This window comes from Oncorhynchus nerka, linkage group LG14, assembly GCF_034236695.1.
Source record: "Oncorhynchus nerka isolate Pitt River linkage group LG14, Oner_Uvic_2.0, whole genome shotgun sequence".
NCBI classification, from domain to species: Eukaryota; Metazoa; Chordata; class Actinopteri; order Salmoniformes; family Salmonidae; genus Oncorhynchus; species Oncorhynchus nerka.
The window spans coordinates 13455181-13469409 of record NC_088409.1 but is presented as its reverse complement, the minus strand read 5'-3'; the positions used below and the strand labels follow the sequence as shown (position 1 = coordinate 13469409).

General features: G+C 41.6%; 2 protein-coding genes across 3 annotated transcripts in view; one reads left to right on the top strand and one right to left on the bottom strand.

Moving 5' to 3' along the window:
- Positions 1 to 14229, top strand: part of LOC135575139 (oxysterol-binding protein-related protein 3-like) — a 379659-nt gene that overhangs the window by 139348 nt on the left and 226082 nt on the right. The window lies entirely within an intron of this gene.
- The window catches only part of LOC115126609 (oxysterol-binding protein-related protein 3-like), an 82774-nt gene continuing 73918 nt past the window's right edge, over positions 5374 to 14229 (bottom strand). For both annotated transcript variants that reach the window (XM_065027451.1, XM_065027452.1), the window contains one exon: positions 5374 to 13849. In XM_065027451.1, coding sequence (XP_064883523.1) covers positions 13753 to 13849 — 97 coding nt within the window. In that variant the 3' untranslated portion in view covers positions 5374 to 13752. The remainder of the gene's footprint in view (positions 13850 to 14229) is intronic.

Genomic DNA, 14229 nt, shown 5'->3' with positions numbered 1-14229 from the left:
GGGGGGTAAGTGTTGGGGAAATTAGGGGAACAGGGTGGGAAGTAAAGGTGCTTGCAGGGGGAGGGTGGGTTGGATACTGCTCGGGTGTAGGTGCTACATATGCTGATCGTGATGGTTTGGTGCGCTTTCTTACCTTTTTATCAAGTTACATGGTATGCAGGCCACCATAGGAACTACAAACGAGAGGAGGGCGGGGCTTACATTCACTTCCTGGAATGTCAAGGGTTTAAACGAACCAATTAAGAGGGGCAAGGTCCTAGCCCACTTAAAAGCACTCTCGTCTGATATTATATTTTTGCAAGAAACCCATCTGAAGAATAACTCTCATAGCAGACTTAAGTGTAGGTGGGTGGGGCAAGTGTATCACTCTAACTTCTCTGCCAAAACGAGAGGCACAGCGATTCTGGTACGGAAAGGAATTCCCTTTCTACATAAAACCATTATTGCGGATAAAGAGGGTCGGTATGTGATCGCAATAGGAGAAATAAACTCTACCTCAGTAACTCTACTAAATATCTATGGGCCAAACATTGACAACCCCTCTTTTTTCAAAAGAGTCCTTGCCCTGATTCCAGATATCTCCCATACTAACCTGGTCATTGGAGGGGACCTTAACTGTGTGCTAGACCAATATTTGGATAGATCCTCTACCCGGCGAACCCCTACCTCCTATTCAAGCGAATTCTTGAATACCTACATAAAAAATTCAAACTTATTTGATATATGGAGGATCGCTAAACCTACGGGTAGGGAATACTCCTTTTACTCTCATGTTCACAAGGTTTACACTCCAATTGACTACTTTTTGTTGGATGCTAGACTACTCCCCTATACCTGTAATGTGAGGTATCATGATATTATAATCTCGGACCACAGTCCACTCACCTTCTCCCTGAGATTGGGTGACATTGTACCAAACGAGAGGGTCTGGAGGTTGAATCCTCAGCTCCTCACAGAATCAACATTCTGTGAATATCTTAAAGACCAAATTAAATTTTTCTTTGATACCAACGACAACACAGAGACCTCCCCAGCATTATTGTGGGAAACACTGAAGGCTTATCTGAGAGGCTGTATCATCTCCTTTCAGGCTGCCAGGAGTAGGCAAAACAGAGGAAAACTGGAAGAACTAGAGGGACAAATTCACTTACTGGATAGGGAGAATGCTAGCCTATGGAGAAACATAAAAAAATTACCTCTTTAAAATTTGAATATAATCAGATTCTCTCAGCTAAAATTGCTAAATCTTTTCTCTATGCCAAGCAAAAATATTTTGAGTTTGGTGACGAACCACACAAATTACTCGCCAGACAACTTCGAAAAAATGTGAGTGACCGAATGATTCACAGGGTTAAATCTGCATCTGGGGAATTACTCTCTTCCCCCAAAGACATCAATGACAGATTCCGGCAGTTTTATGAGACTCTATATACATCTAAAGCGGATCCTAACCCCTTAATTATGCAAACATTTTTGGAGGACTGTAATCTTCCTGCCCTGAACCAGGAAGATTCTAACTTCCTGAATAAGGAAATATCTCTTGATGAAATCCGAGAAACAATTAAATCTCTAAAGAGTGGCAAGACCCCGGGCCCAGATGGATACCCTGGTGAATTCTATAAAACATTCAGCAACATGCTCTCCCCCTATCTGCACAAAATGTTGATTCAGGCCAATGAGGATGGAGCTCTCCCTTCTACTTTGACGAAGCGTTCATTACAGTTATACATAAGAAGGGTAAAGATCCAGAAGAGGGTAGGGTCATACAGACCAATATCTCTCCTTAATACAGACCAAAAGATTTTAGCAAAAACTCTGGCTAACAGGCTTAGCACTTTAATTGGCAAATTGGTCCATTCGGATCAGACCGGCTTTATCCCTAACAGAAACTCATTCTTCAATCTCAGGCGCCTCTTCAATATTATGTATTCTCAGAGGTTACCCAACGTGGACCTTGCCGTCATATCTCTTGGCGCTTGAAAAGGCCTTTGACCAAGTTGAGTGGCCCTATCTATTCAAGGTCCTACAGACATTTAATATTGGAGATAGGTTCATAAATTGGATCCAGCTTTTATATAGGAACCCCTGTGCCAGAATACTCACTAACCAATCATTGTCGCCCGATTTAACCTCAACAGGGGGACAAGGCAGGGTTGTGCGCTGTCGCCTATGCTCTTCGCCCTAATTATCGAACCGCTCGCCCAGACGATTAGATCTCATGCAGCAATACACGGCTATAATACTAAAGATACTCTAAATAAGATCTCCCTATACGCAGATGACATCCTCCTCTATGTAACAGAACCCCAGGCTAGTATCCCAGCTATTCTTGATGTGATCAATTTGTTTGGTACCTTCTCGGGATACAGAATAAATTGGAACAAGAGTGAATTAATGCCCATACGGTCGCAAAATACCTCCTGGCTAGAACATCTCCCATTTAAGTTATCTTCAGAAAAATTTACCTACCTAGGAATTGTAGTTACCAAACAATACTCTTTACTATTTAAAGAGAATTTCCCCTCTCTGATACAAAAACTCAAAGCAAACATACTATTTTGGAGAACTCTCCCAATTTCTCTGCTCGGAAGAATTAATGCCATTAAAATGGTCTTCCTCCCACAACTGCTCTACCTATATCAGAACATCCCAGTATTCATACCTAAATCCTTTCATAAACAACTGGACTCAATTATCAATCCCTTCATCTGGGATTATAAAACACACAGGATAGGTAAAAAACACCTCTGTAAACCAAGATGGAAGGAGGATTGTCTCTCCCAAATTTTATATTTTATTACTGGGCCACTAACCTCCGCATTGTTACGTTTCTGTTGGATGACGTACTCCCGGCACCCAGCTGGCTTAGTATGGAGCGTGAGGAGTGTCACCCCTTCTCTATTGGCGCTGTGATTTTGTCGCCTGTCAATCTGGAGATGTCACTTTATTGTAACAATCCTATAATACATGGCACAGTCCGAATCTGGAAGCAAATTAAAGTCCACTTTGAGCTCAGACCAATGTCATTCATGCTCCCTGTCACCAGGAATCCGTCCTTTGCCCCTTCTAACCTTGATAACACCTTTGAGCGATGGGGAGAGTTGGGGATAAGTACCATAGGGGATTTATACATAGAAGGGACCTTTGCTTCCTTTGAGCTGCTGAGAGAAACTTATAATCTTCCCAGAAGTAATTTTTTCAGATACCTACAAATTAGAGACTACGTTAGAAAACACCTCCCAACATTTGGGGATGCTAAACCTTCCATGTTTGACGGATGCATAAAAATATTCCCCACCTCAGATAAACTGATATCGTGTCTATATGATGCTTTTCAATCTGTTAGCACACCTTCTACTGATGCCATCAAGGCAAAATGGGAAGAAGAACTAGGGACTGACATCTCAGTGGCAGACTGGGAAGAGAGCTTGGAGTATATCCACACATGCTCCATTAATTCCAGACATCATCTCATACAATTCAAGGTATTACACAGATTACACTATTCCAAAACTAAACTGCATAGGATATTTCCTGACACATCCCCTACATGTGATAAATGTCAGGCTACGCAGGGTACACTACTCCACTGCTTTGCCCTATGCTCTAGCTTGCATGGTTATTGGTGTGGAATTTTTAGGATCCTCTCTGAAGTTTTGGAGACTTCAATAGATCCAGACCCGCTTCTGATAATCCTGGGAGTATCTGAGTCCCTAAACGGATTAACCAACCCCCAAAAACAACTCATCTCGTATGGTCTCATCTCAACAAAAAAACTAATCTTGTTGTTTTGGAAAAGGAGGGAAGCGCCCTCTACCAAATTATGTCTCAGTGAATTGGCAAACACTGTACACTTAGAAAGAATTAGATATATTCTGAACAATAAATTATCAACTTTTGATAAAATCTGGCAGCCTTTCCTCTCCTACTTGGACGAGTCGGCGCTGTGAATTTGTACTTATTAACGCACTCTCAATTGTAATATTTTAATCTACCTTTGGGCAGCGTGTGCTGGCCCTACCACCCGAGCAGTTGGGAGGGGGAATAGGGGATGGGGGACATCTTCCCTCTTTCTTTCTACGTGTCCTTGTTTTGTATGTCGTGTTTTGTATTATTTGTTCTGCACCCAGAACTCTGGGTCTTGTTGTTCCTGTATGCTCTTTTATGTTTAGATAAGAATTGTATACCTGTCATGTATACCTATACACCATTCTGGTGTGTGTTTAATAAAAATATTTGAAACAAAAGTCAAGGGGTCTGAATACTGTATCTTTACCATAGATGAATGTCAAGGGATCTGAATACTGTATCTTTACCATAGATGAATGTCAAGGGGTCTGAATACTGTATCTTTACCATAGATGAATGTCAAGGGGTCTGAATACTGTATCTTTACCATAGATGAATGTCAAGGGGTCTGAATACTGTATCTTTACCATAGATGAATGTCAAGGGGTCTGAATACTGTATCTTTGCTATAGATGAATGTCAAGTGGTCTGAATACTGTATCTTTGCCATAGATGAATGTCAAGGGGTCTGAATACTGTATCTTTGCTATAGATGAATGTCAAGTGGTCTGAATACTGTATCTTTGCCATAGATGAATGTCAAGGGGTCTGAATACTGTATCTTTACCATAGATGAATGTCAAGGGATCTGAATACTGTATCTTTACCATAGATGAATGTCAAGTGGTCTGAATACTGTATCTTTGCTATAGATGAATGTCAAGGGGTCTGAATACTGTATCTTTACCATAGATGAATGTCAAGGGGTCTGAATACTGTATCTTTACCATAGATGAATGTCAAGTGGTCTGAATACTGTATCTTTGCTATAGATGAATGTCAAGGGGTCTGAATACTGTATCTTTGCTATAGATGAATGTCAAGGGGTCTGAATACTGTATCTTTGCCATAGATGAATGTCAAGGGGTCTGAATACTGTATCTTTACCATAGATGAATGTCAAGGGATCTGAATACTGTATCTTTACCATAGATGAATGTCAAGTGGTCTGAATACTGTATCTTTGCTATAGATGAATGTCAAGGGGTCTGAATACTGTATCTTTACCATAGATGAATGTCAAGTGGTCTGAATACTGTATCTTTGCTATAGATGAATGTCAAGGGGTCTGAGTACTGTATCTTTGCTATAGATGAATAGGGTAAACTTGTAATTATATTTGCTGACCCCTACAGTACCTATCTAGCCTAGCTATATAAACCACACCCCTCCGCAAACTCGCCTTCTCCAATGTTGGTTCCCCGGCGGTACTTATGTAAATTAGGTAAGAGAATACAGTGTTTGACATGGGGGAGGGGCCAGGAACTTTATGATCAAACTTGATCAATAAAGAAGCAACGGTCATTTTCATACTTTGGTCATCAATACTTTAATCTGGTTTCCTTCAAATATGATCCAATTTCATGAAAAACATGATTTTGACTGTTCATGACCTTTTAAACTACAAAAGCTAATTCACCAACATTTCTGAAAATGGATATAGCATTTTTAGAATGAAACTTCATATACATACTTCATTCTTTAAAGAATTCCTCCTCGCACGAAACACACGTGCCCTTCTGAAACATCTCAGTTTGTTTTTAAACAGAAATGAGAGTAAAACGTAATATAGTTCACCCAGTAAGGCATTAGACAGGTGTAGAATAAATATTGACATGTACACCTTCTCAACGGTGTTACAAGTACCATGGAATCTCATCTCAGAGGTAGAAAAACGCGTGTATTAAGACAGTGTTGTACAGTCAACAGCTGTGTTAATGTAGACTAGTAGCTAAGTTAGCGAGGCGCGGCAATATAAAAAGGGAAGGATTATTCTACAGTCTTTGCAGAACCCACAAGGCTAGTAATTCATTCCTTAGTACCTTGTTGAAGTATACAGTATTTCTTATGTGTTCTATTCTGCACGATGAGACACCACAGGTGGAAAAACAGGACACCATTTTGGCATAATAGTCTCTGCATTCGAAGGGTATGATCGCAAAGACGCTACATTAATACACTACTCGGATAAATGTTGTCTATTAAGGCAATGAACTGGATAAACTCTCAAATGAAAACCACAATGAATTATAATGCAGCAACATGCGTGTGGGGGGGGTGGATAGTAGATGGACATGTGAAGGATGGATAGTAGATGGACATGTGAATGATGGATAGTAGATGGACATGTGAATGATGGATAGTAGATGGACATGTGAATGATGGATAGTAGATGGACATGTGAATGATGGACAGTAGATGGACATGTGAATGATGGACAGTAGATGGACATGTGAATGTGTGAATGATGGATAGTAGATGGACATGTGAAGGATGGATAGTAGATGGACATGTGAATGTGTGAATGATGGATAGTAGATGGACATGTGAAGGATGGATAGTAGATGGACATGTGAATGTGTGAATGATGGATAGTAGATGGATAGTAGATGGACATGTGAATGATGGACAGTAGATGGACATGTGAATGATGGATAGTAGATGGACATGTGAATGATGGATAGTAGATGGACATGTGAATGATGGATAGTAGATGGACATGTGAATGATGGATAGTAGATGGATAGTAGATGGACATGTGAATGATGGATAGTAGATGGACATGTGAATGATGGATAGTAGATGGACATGTGAATGATGGATAGTAGATGGACATGTGAATGATGGATAGTAGATGGACATGTGAATGATGGACAGTAGATGGACATGTGAATGATGGACAGTAGATGGACATGTGAATGATGGACAGTAGATGGACATGTGAATGATGGATAGTAGATGGACATGTGAATGATGGATAGTAGATGGACATGTGAATGATGGATAGTAGATGGATAGTAGATGGACATGTGAATGATGGATAGTAGATGGACATGTGAATGATGGATAGTAGATGGACGTGAAGGATGGATAGTAGATGGATATGTGAATGATGGACAGTAGATGGACATGTGAATGATGGATAGTAGATGGATAGTAGATGGACATGTGAATGATGGATAGTAGATGGACATGTGAATGATGGATAGTAGATTGATAGTAGATGGACATGTGAATGATGGACAGTAGATGGACATGTGAAGGATGGATAGTAGATGGACATGTGAATGATGGATAGTAGATGGACATGTGAATGATGGACAGTAGATGGACATGTGAATGATGGACAGTAGATGGACATGTGAAGGATGGATAGTAGATGGACATGTGAATGATGGATAGTAGATGGACATGTGAAGGATGGATAGTAGATGGACATGTGAATGATGGATAGTAGATGGACATGTGAATGATGGATAGTAGATGGACATGTGAATGATGGATAGTAGATGGACATGTGAATGATGGACAGTAGATGGACATGTGAATGATGGACAGTAGATGGACATGTGAAGGATGGATAGTAGATGGACATGTGAAGGATGGATAGTAGATGGACATGTGAATGTGTGAATGATGGATAGTAGATGGATAGTAGATGGACATGTGAAGGATGGATAGTAGATGGACATGTGAAGGATGGATAGTAGATGGACATGTGAATGTGTGAATGATGGATAGTAGATGGACATGTGAAGGATGGACATGTGAATGATGGATAGTAGATGGATAGTAGATGGACAGTAGATGGACATGTGAATGATGGATAGTAGATGGACAGTAGATGGACATGTGAATGATGGATAGTAGATGGACATGTGAATGATGGATAGTAGATGGATAGTAGATGGACATGTGAATGATGGATAGTAGATGGACATGTGAATGATGGACAGTAGATGGACATGTGAATGATGGACAGTAGATGGACATGTGAATGATGGATAGTAGATGGATAGTAGATGGACATGTGAATGATGGATAGTAGATGGACAGTAGATGAACATGTGAATGATGGATAGTAGATTGATAGTAGATGGACATGTGAATGATGGACAGTAGATGGACATGTGAAGGATGGATAGTAGATGGATAGTAGATGGACATGTGAATGATGGATAGTAGATGGACATGTGAATGATGGATAGTAGATGGACATGTGAATGATGGATAGTAGATGGACATGTGAATGATGGACAGTAGATGGACATGTGAATGATGGATAGTAGATGGATAGTAGATGGACATGTGAATGATGGATAGTAGATGGACATGTGAATGATGGATAGTAGATGGACATGTGAATGATGGATAGTAGATGGACATGTGAATGATGGACAGTAGATGGACATGTGAATGATGGACAGTAGATGGACATGTGAATGTGTGAATGATGGATAGTAGATGGATAGTAGATGGACATGTGAAGGATGGATAGTAGATGGACATGTGAAGGATGGATAGTAGATGGACATGTGAATGTGTGAATGATGGATAGTAGATGGACATGTGAAGGATGGATAGTAGATGGATAGTAGATGGACAGTAGATGGACATGTGAATGATGGATAGTAGATGGACAGTAGATGGACATGTGAAGGATGGATAGTAGATGGACATGTGAATGTGTGAATGATGGATAGTAGATGGATAGTAGATGGACATGTGAAGGATGGATAGTAGATGGACATGTGAATGTGTGAATGATGGATAGTAGATGGATAGTAGATGGACATGTGAATGATGGACAGTAGATGGACATGTGAATGATGGATAGTAGATGGACATGTGAATGATGGATAGTAGATGGACATGTGAATGATGGATAGTAGATGGACATGTGAATGATGGATAGTAGATGGATAGTAGATGGACATGTGAATGATGGATAGTAGATGGACATGTGAATGATGGATAGTAGATGGACATGTGAATGATGGATAGTAGATGGACATGTGAAGGATGGTTAGTAGATGGATAGTAGATGGACATGTGAATGATGGATAGTAGATGGACAGTAGATGGACATGTGAATGATGGATAGTAGATGGACATGTGAATGATGGATAGTAGATGGATAGTAGATGGACATGTGAATGATGGATAGTAGATGGACATGTGAATGATGGACAGTAGATGGACATGTGAATGATGGATAGTAGATGGACATGTGAAGGATGGATAGTAGATGGACATGTGAATGATGGACAGTAGATGGACATGTGAATGATGGATAGTAGATGGATAGTAGATGGACATGTGAATGATGGATAGTAGATGGACATGTGAATGATGGATAGTAGATGGACATGTGAATGATGGATAGTAGATGGACATGTGAAGGATGGATAGTAGATGGATAGTAGATGGACATGTGAATGATGGATAGTAGATGGACAGTAGATGGACATGTGAATGATGGATAGTAGATGGACATGTGAATGATGGATAGTAGATGGATAGTAGATGGACATGTGAATGATGGATAGTAGATGGACATGTGAATGATGGACAGTAGATGGACATGTGAATGATGGATAGTAGATGGACATGTGAAGGATGGATAGTAGATGGACATGTGAATGATGGACAGTAGATGGACATGTGAATGATGGATAGTAGATGGATAGTAGATGGACATGTGAATGATGGATAGTAGATGGACAGTAGATGGACATGTGAATGATGGATAGTAGATTGATAGTAGATGGACATGTGAATGATGGACAGTAGATGGACATGTGAAGGATGGATAGTAGATGGACATGTGAATGATGGATAGTAGATGGACATGTGAATGATGGACAGTAGATGGACATGTGAATGATGGACAGTAGATGGACATGTGAAGGATGGATAGTAGATGGACATGTGAATGATGGATAGTAGATGGACATGTGAAGGATGGATAGTAGATGGACATGTGAATGATGGATAGTAGATGGACATGTGAATGATGGATAGTAGATGGACATGTGAATGATGGATAGTAGATGGACATGTGAATGATGGACAGTAGATGGACATGTGAATGATGGACAGTAGATGGACATGTGAAGGATGGATAGTAGATGGACATGTGAATGTGTGAATGATGGATAGTAGATGGATAGTAGATGGACATGTGAAGGATGGATAGTAGATGGACATGTGAATGTGTGAATGATGGATAGTAGATGGACATGTGAAGGATGGATAGTAGATGGACATGTGAAGGATGGATAGTAGATGGACATGTGAATGTGTGAATGATGGATAGTAGATGGACATGTGAAGGATGGATAGTAGATGGACATGTGAAGGATGGATAGTAGATGGACATGTGAATGTGTGAATGATGGATAGTAGATGGACATGTGAAGGATGGATAGTAGATGGATAGTAGATGGACATGTGAATGATGGATAGTAGATGGATAGTAGATGGACAGTAGATGGACATGTGAATGATGGATAGTAGATGGACAGTAGATGGACATGTGAATGATGGATAGTAGATGGTCATGTGAATGATGGACAGTAGATGGACATGTGAATGATGGACAGTAGATGGACATGTGAATGATGGATAGTAGATGGATAGTAGATGGACATGTGAATGATGGATAGTAGATGGACAGTAGATGGACATGTGAATGATGGATAGTAGATTGATAGTAGATGGACATGTGAATGATGGATAGTAGATGGACAGTAGATGGACATGTGAAGGATGGATAGTAGATGGATAGTAGATGGACATGTGAATGATGGATAGTAGATGGACATGTGAATGATGGATAGTAGATGGACATGTGAATGATGGATAGTAGATGGACATGTGAATGATGGACAGTAGATGGACATGTGAATGATGGATAGTAGATGGACATGTGAATGATGGATAGTAGATGGACATGTGAATGATGGATAGTAGATGGACATGTGAATGATGGATAGTAGATGGACATGTGAAGGATGGATAGTAGATGGACATGTGAATGATGGATAGTAGATGGACATGTGAATGATGGATAGTAGATGGACATGTGAATGATGGATAGTAGATGGACATGTGAATGTGTGAATGATGGATAGTAGATGGACATGTGAATGATGGATAGTAGATGGACATGTGAATGATGGATAGTAGATGGACATGTGAATGATGGATAGTAGATGGACATGTGAATGATGGATAGTAGATGGACATGTGAATGTGTGAATGATGGATAGTAGATGGACATGTGAATGATGGATAGTAGATGGACATGTGAAGGATGGATAGTAGATGGACATGTGAATGTGTGAATGATGGATAGTAGATGGACATGTGAATGATGGATAGTAGATGGACATGTGAATGTGTGAATGATGGATAGTAGATGGATAGTAGATGGACATGTGAATGATGGATAGTAGATGGACATGTGAATGATGGATAGTAGATGGACATGTGAATGATGGATAGTAGATGGACATGTGAATGATGGATAGTAGATGGACATGTGAATGATGGATAGTAGATGGACATGTGAATGATGGATAGTAGATGGACATGTGAATGATGGACAGTAGATGGACATGTGAATGATGGACAGTAGATGGATAGTAGATGGATAGTAGATGGACATGTGAATGATGGACAGTAGATGGACATGTGAATGATGGATAGTAGATGGACATGTGAATGATGGATAGTAGATGGATAGTAGATGGACATGTGAATGATGGATAGTAGATGGACATGTGAATGATGGATAGTAGATGGATAGTAGATGGACATGTGAATGATGGACAGTAGATGGACAATAGATGGACATGTGAATGATGGACAGTAGATGGACATGTGAATGATGGATAGTAGATGGACATGTGAATGATGGATAGTAGATGGACATGTGAATGATGGATAGTAGATGGACATGTGAATGATGGACAGTAGATGGACATGTGAATGATGGATAGTAGATGGACAGTAGATGGACATGTGAATGATGGACAGTAGATGGACATGTGAATGATGGACAGTAGATGGATAGTAGATGGACATGTGAATGATGGATAGTAGATGGACATGTGAATGATGGACAGTAGATGGACATGTGAATGATGGACAGTAGATGGACATGTGAATGATGGACAGTAGATGGATAGTAGATGGACATGTGAATGATGGATAGTAGATGGACATGTGAATGATGGACAGTAGATGGATAGTAGATGGACATGTGAATGATGGATAGTAGATGGACAGTAGATGGACATGTGAATGATGGACAGTAGATGGACATGTGAATGATGGACAGTAGATGGACATGTGAATGATGGATAGTAGATGGACATGTGAATGATGGATAGTAGATGGACATGTGAATGATGGATAGTAGATGGACATGTGCAAGACCGTACGTCCCAAATGGCACCCTATTCCCTTTAGCGTATGATGCACTACTTGGGCCCACAGGGCTCTGGTCAAAAGCAGTACACTATGTAGGGAATAGGGTGCCATTTGAGGCGTAACCAATGAGACGGATAGAGCAGCAGGACTCCAGCCCCCAGAGCCAGCCTGGGTCACAGTACAGACAGGAAGTCCAAACAGGGTCGTGTTCATAAGTGCACACCGTAGCAAAACGTTTTGCAACTGAAAAAAAAAAGTTTCTTATTGGACTGGAAGTTGCAGTCTGTTTTCTTCCGTTTGGTGCCTTTTGAACGTACAAGTGTTTCTTACTGGACACGTTCAGGTCGTCCCTCCCTGTTTCAGTCCTAGGCCTAATAAACATGACCCAGGTGTGTGACCAGTGGCCACAAAAGTCACACTAAGGTCCCCACAACACAGGCCAGTCCAGGTGGTGATAGCCTGGTTCCCTCCTCAGGTCACCACAATACAGGACAGTCCAGGTGGTGATAGCCTGGTTCCCTCCTCAGGTCACCACAACACAGGACAGTCCAGGTGGTGATAGCCTGGTTCCCTCCTCAGGTCACCACAACACAGGACAGTCCAGGTGGTGATAGCCTGGTTCCCTCCTCAGGTCACCACAACACAGGACAGTCCAGGAGGTGATAGCCTGGTTCCCTCCTCAGGTCACCACAACACAGGACAGTCCAGGTGGTGATAGCCTGGTTCCCTCCTCAGGTCACCACAACACAGGACAGTCCAGGAGGTGATAGCCTGGTTCCCTCCTCAGGTCACCACAACACAGGACAGTCCAGGTGGTGATAGCCTGGTTCCCTCCTCAGGTCACCACAACACAGGACAGTCCAGGTGGTGATAGCCTGGTTCCCTCCTCAGGTCACCACAACACAGGACAGTCCAGGTGGTGATAGCCTGGTTCCCTCCTCAGGTCACCACAACACAGGACAGTCCAGGTGGTGATAGCCTGGATCCCTTCTCAGGTCACCACAACACAGGACAGTCCAGGTGGGAAAAGCCTGGATCCCTTCTCAGGTCACCACAACACAGGACAGTCCAGGTGGGAAAAGCCTGGATCCCTTCTCAGGTCACCACAACACAGGACAGTCCAGGTGGTGATAGCCTGGTTCCCTCCTCAGGTCACCACAACACAGGACAGTCCAGGTGGTGATAGCCTGGTTCCCTCCTCAGGTCACCACAAAACAGGACAGTCCAGGTGGTGATAGCCTGGATCCCTTCTCAGGTCACCACAACACAGGACAGTCCAGGTGGGAAAAGCCTGGATCCCTTCTCAGGTCACCACAACACAGGACAGTCCAGGTGGGAAAAGCCTGGATCCCTTCTCAGGTCACCACAACACAGGACAGTCCTGGTGGGAAAAGCCTGGATCCCTTCTCAGGTCACCACAACACAGGACAGTCCAGGTGGTGATAGCCTGGATCCCTTCTCAGGTCACCACAACACAGGACAGTCCAGGTGGGAAAAGCCTGGATCCCTTCTCAGGTCCCAGTAAGTGTTGTTGCTAACCCAGGTGTCGTCCTTTGATTTCCTGTGGACAACAGAAAGACATATTCTTTACCTGAACTGAATAAGGAAATACCTTCTAAAAAGAATCAACAACAAAAAGATCATGATGCAAAACACAGCCTCATCATCATCATCAGCCTCATCATCATCATCACGTTTTTGCTTTTTATTATAAGTGCTCTTTCTTGAAACCTTGACTGTTGACATTTTTGTGGATTAACAGTGGACTAATGAACAAAATACAAAAATGTGGCCGTTTTTGAACTATGCCTTCAACACTCACAAGCTTGCCAACAGAACTGAATGGAAACTGAGAACCAGCTACTGAAAATGGAGAAACCTAATGTTCCCATGGACATGTTACATGACTGGTGTGTCTGTTGTGGTACTTGTACATCTATA